This window comes from Sminthopsis crassicaudata, chromosome 2, assembly GCF_048593235.1.
Source record: "Sminthopsis crassicaudata isolate SCR6 chromosome 2, ASM4859323v1, whole genome shotgun sequence".
NCBI lineage: Eukaryota > Metazoa > Chordata > Mammalia > Dasyuromorphia > Dasyuridae > Sminthopsis > Sminthopsis crassicaudata.
The window spans coordinates 513941859-513946985 of record NC_133618.1 but is presented as its reverse complement, the minus strand read 5'-3'; the positions used below and the strand labels follow the sequence as shown (position 1 = coordinate 513946985).

Sequence of the window (5127 nt, the reverse complement as noted above, 5' to 3'; positions counted from 1 at the left end):
ATGTTATTATCCATGCTTGGAAAACATAGAGTACTGAGGCTCTGAGGCGGGAAATGGACTACTCTTTGTGAGGAAGAGACAAACCCAATTTAGTCTGATCATAAAGTAAAGAAGAAAGGCTATTATACAGCAAAGATGGGGAAAGGTTGGGTCCAAGTGGTAACAGGCTGAAAAAGCTAAAGAGAGGACTTCATATCTTATTTGAGAGGCAACTGAAAATCGATGAAGTTTATCAAGGACAGGAATGATATCATCAGATCTGAACTTAAAGAAAATCACTCCACCTGGGTGGAGGATAGACTGGATAGGAGAGAAACTAGGAGCAAGGAGGCCAGTTAGGAAGTGCTGGTTGTGAGAACAGATCGCAAAATCTGAATAGTTTTAGAGAGAATTTTATGGGCAGCCAGATGGCACGATGGATAGAGCACCAACTCCGAAATTGGGAGGACCTGAGTACAAATATGGTCTCAGACACACTAGCTGTGTGATCCTGGGTAAGTCACTTAACCCAAATTGCCCCTCACACACATACAAATTATTAGATCATTTGGTAGAGGAGACAGAGCCAGAAAGGAGATATGGTTCCCTCTCATTCAGACTTTAGAAGTTTTACATTATATAAAATGTAGACTGTGTTTAAACAAAGTTGCAAAAGGGTAACTTGAAAGCAAAAGAGATTGAGATAGACATGAATGACTAAATTTTCAGTGAAATTTAGGTGAAGCTAAAACACAAGCTAGGATAAAGCCATTATAAATCCTGTTTTGAGTGATTCTAGGACCAGGGAGAAAGCACAATACCTTAGTAACTGTCTCACACTTTTAAAGTTATTGAGGTCAGATGACATTATGAGTGTAGACAACCTTTAATCACATAGGGTTGGGATCTAAACAATATAATAAATTTTCCAAACAATTTTCCCACAGAGGGCATTGCAATAATCTCAGTAAGAGCTGATGAGTGTCTGAACATAAGGGATGTATCAGTAGAGAGAAAAGGTCAGAGATAGAACAGGATTGCCAATTAATCCATAGCTATGGGTAAGGACAAATGAGGGGACAAGGATAATACTGTGCTTATGAACTTAAGAGACTGGAAAATCGGTGGTATCTTCCAAAGAAATATGAAAGTTTGAAAGAGGGATGAGTTTGGGAGAAATGACAATATTATTTCTATTCCTACCTTCATCGAATTGGTTGCTTGTCACCCAAATTCTTCACATTTCTTCCTGCCTACATGTTCTCCCTCCCATCCATCCCCCCCCATACCAAACCATGCTTTTACTTAGTGCATTCATGTCAAATAAGGTAAATCTTTTCTAAAGCCATATCCAGTTATGAATCCCACCTTCAGTGATACCTGTGAGGTCCAATTCGTTTCCTTACCTAGGTATTTCTAGATCGCCTTTCTTCTCAACCATGCTATCATTGGTTCCTTTCTTGAATTTTTGTCTCCTGAGAATTCGTAGACATTTTAAGGGCTATTTGTTTCTTACTCTTGTAGCCAATCTTAGTTGGCTTATGTTGGAGAATATTCCTGTCAGTTTTATCTTTCCTCCTTCCTTTTCAGTTTCAAACTCTAAGTTTGCAATCTTTAGGTAAATGTTTGTCATTTGTGACTCTTTACTAAATCTCTGGGTTCACATGAGGTCCAGCTCTCACGAACCTGATTCAATTCTTAGAATTCTCAGCATCTACCGCTACATTTCATATTCCTACCCAGGTATGTTCCTGGGTACATCTTAATTTGACTCAGTTTTTTGCCCAATCAGGACTCCTCTGTGAACATAGGAATTTGGTTTTTGTTTCTCTAAAGCTGAGGGTTCTTAACCTGGGATGCATGAACTTGTTTTCTTACTTTTTTATATATTTGATAATTACATTTCAACATAATTGACTTCCTTTGTGATACTATATATTTATCTTATACATCTAAAAACATTATTTTGAGGAAGGGTCCATGACAAAAAAAAAAAAAAAAAAGTTCCTGAGGACCTAAACAATACTTTAAACTTCATACTCTTTGATGCCCTATCTCCACCCTAAGTACTTCATGTTACTAATGCTTGGAGAACCCAACAACTCTTCCTTTCTGTGAGCCTTCACCTCTTTCAGGAAAGTGTACTGTCCTGATTGTCCTACTCTGGGAGAGAGAATAGAGGCGGCACTCTTAACAAGAGGAGCCTAGATCTCAGAAGTCCGGAAATCTCCTACTTGGCTGGATCTTACTTTTTCTTGGGACCAACACTGTCCTCCTGACTCGGTACCAGTAAAGAGAGATTTGGGCTGATCCAATCTTTTGTCAGTTCTTTCCTTTCATATCTCTATCCACTGAAAGTTTTTCTTTTTTTCTTTCTAGTCTATCCACCCCCTTTCCAGAGCTTCTGATGTCTCCAGTCAGTAGAAAACCTCATTTCCCTTATTTTTTCTGCATCCCAATCTAATGCCATTTCTCTCTTGCATGTGTTGAGTCTGTAGAAGTACTGCTGGGTTGTATCAGATTCTCTCCAGGGAAATAAGTTCATATGTACCCCCCCTCCTCTCTCCCTTTGTTTGTCCCCATGTGTACATACACACACACACACACACACACACACACACACACACACACACACACACACACCTTCTTTAGGAGGGGTTTCTCATTTAAAGGTGAAATCCAAAGGCGTACTTGTGAGCTTTCTCAGCAATGGGATATCAAGTCTTTATTCCTCATGGTCATGAATGTCAGACAAAAAAAAAAAAAAAAAAAAGAGAGAGAGAGAGAGAGAGAATGCTACAATGAGGACTCAAGAGAGACCTTTTCTGGAAAATGCATATATTTACTAGGACACACAAGAAAAAAAAAAGGCGTATGCTTCTCATGAGATATATTTTAATATACACCTATATACATTTTTACCATCCCTGGACCAGCCCTTTATACTTATATTTTATTGGTCCAAAAATCTAAACCCATTTTAAACCAGTGATGTACTATCCAGAGTGAACAAAGTTTGCTCTCTCTGTCTCTCTCTCTAGACCCTTGCATGCCATTGTTTTTTCTTCCCATATCTGTTCCTCTCTGTAATATCTGTCTTAAGTATAATTTTTCTCTCTCACCAGATCTACAGCTCTCTAGACAAATATGCTATCTTCTCTGCTCTTTGTTAATGATCCCCTCGCTCTTTCACCATCACACACGCACACTCGCGTCTTCCAGGAAAAAACATTCAGAACTTAGCTAACTGACTGGGAGTAAGACAGACTCGGACCCAAGGTTTGACACCTTTAATTTATGCAATCTGGGACCTGAGGCTTAGCCAGAACCAACCCTGGTCTCTCGTTTCCTTGGCTTCCCACCCACGTCCAGCGACGGCCGCTGCTTAGGTCCGGTACGACCTTGGTCTTGCTGCCGGAGAGCCGGCCACACACCCACTTGAGATTCTGTGGCTTCGCGGCCCGGGGGACCCCAAGGAGCAGGAGCACTGTTCCCCCGCTGATTTCTCCTCGGGCGGGGGGGGGGGGGGGCGCCTGGAAATCCAGCAGGTTTCTGAGGCTTTTAGGAGCTGCAGGATTCGTGGGAGAAACCAGAACTTTGGGGTTCGGGCCTACTGGGATTCCCCTGGAGAAAAAAAGGTAGCAGAGAGAGCATGAGGACGCAGGCTAAAGACCCTCGCTCCGTACCACTTCTCCTCAGGGCTGAGCGAGAGCACGACGGGCTCTGGGCTGTACCCACTCACCCTGGGCGGGGCTGGGAGCCATCTCTGCTTGGTAGATCTTGAAGGCATCGTAGACAAAGACGAAAACAACGAAAACTCCGAAAACCTGGGGGGGGACAAACGGCACTTTGTGAGTTAGAGAGTGGAGGCGAATGGGGGAGGAGACTTAGGGCACCCTACCCATCACTGCCCGGCCCCTTCCCCAGATAATCAGGGCTCCGGCCGCTCGCCGCGAACCGCTCTGGGCAGGGCCGTGACAAGGAGACCACCGCGCGGGGGGGGGGGGGGGGGGGGGGGGAGAAGCACTCACGAAGGCGGCGATGGCAGGTCCCTCCCGAGAGGCTACGGCCGCGAAGGACACCACGAGGAGGATGACAACGGCGCTGATGCAGCGGAGGAAGTCCTGGCGGGGGGAGGATGGGGCGCTCAGACAGAAGGGTCCAGGAAGGACCCATGCTGAGGAAGCTGGGGCCCCACCCGTCACGGGGGAGGGGGAGTGGGGAGGCTGAGGGAAGAGAATTCAGAAAGGAGCCCACCCGCCCCCCAGCTCGCGGTCTTCTGCGCCTGCTTTGCCACAGGGCTTGCGGACTGGAAAAACCCCCTTACCCGGAGGTGAGGCCCCCCGTTGGCGGCTAGAACGAGAAGGCTTGAGGGCAAATTGCCCACAGGAAGCTTCGGACCCCGTGGTGCTGGAGCCCAGGCCCCTTCCCGAGAAGCCTGAGAGTCAGACTGGGCGCCGGGGCTTAGAGGTGGGAAGGCAGGTCAGAAAACAGAGGAGGGGACGTTGGGAGAGGGAGGAGAAGAGGGATCTCAAGGACTTTCAGACTCATACTAGCCTCCAAATCTGCCCGCTCCCTCGCTGTCTTCCGCGGGCCTCAGTTTCCCTATTTATGAATATATTTATATTCCCTACTTACAAAAGTCTACGACCAAATGACTCACACCGAACCAGCTGCAACACAAGTGGACGAGCTCTGTTATTTCTGAGTCACCTGAGCAGAACTTTTTTCTGTTTTTCTAAAAAAAAGTCCCCCAAGGCCCCGAACTGAGAAGTTAAAGAGGGGGGAGCAGAGGTAGAGAGGGCGGCCGGGCGGGGGAGAAGGGAGGGCAGAACCCGAGCGGCGGGAACTTCTCACCAAGCAGGGCCAGTTGAGGCGCTGGAAGCGCAGGTAGTAGTGGGTGGCGTAGAGGAAGATGAAGGCCAGCGTGATGAGGAACTCAAGCAGGGGGGCCGCCATGTAGGCCGAGATGGAGGCCGCAAAGCACATGGCCATGATGAAGGTCAGAGCCTGCGGGCAGAAGCGACCGGAGAGCTGCAGCCCCAGCGGCCAGAACCTGCTGCCCCCCAGCCATCCCCGACTGGCTCCAGCCAGGGGAACCAACCTGATAAGAATTACCGGGACAATAACACAAATAAAAAGGACCGT

General features: G+C 46.9%; 1 protein-coding gene across 2 annotated transcripts in view; it reads right to left on the bottom strand.

The window, feature by feature from the left end:
- Positions 1 to 3254: 3254 nt before the first annotated feature.
- CMTM5 (CKLF like MARVEL transmembrane domain containing 5) overlaps positions 3255 to 5127 on the bottom strand; it is a 5017-nt gene continuing 3144 nt past the window's right edge. Inside the window, exons 2-5 of one of the 2 annotated variants that reach the window (XM_074285209.1) lie at positions 4837 to 4989; positions 4011 to 4103; positions 3722 to 3806; positions 3255 to 3603 (exon numbers count right to left, since the gene is read on the bottom strand). In XM_074285209.1, the coding sequence (XP_074141310.1) occupies positions 3590 to 3603; positions 3722 to 3806; positions 4011 to 4103; positions 4837 to 4989 (345 nt within the window). In that variant the 3' untranslated portion in view covers positions 3255 to 3589. Of the gene's footprint in view, positions 3807 to 4010; positions 4104 to 4836; positions 4990 to 5127 lie in introns of both variants that reach the window. The other variant, XM_074285208.1, reaches the window with a different exon arrangement.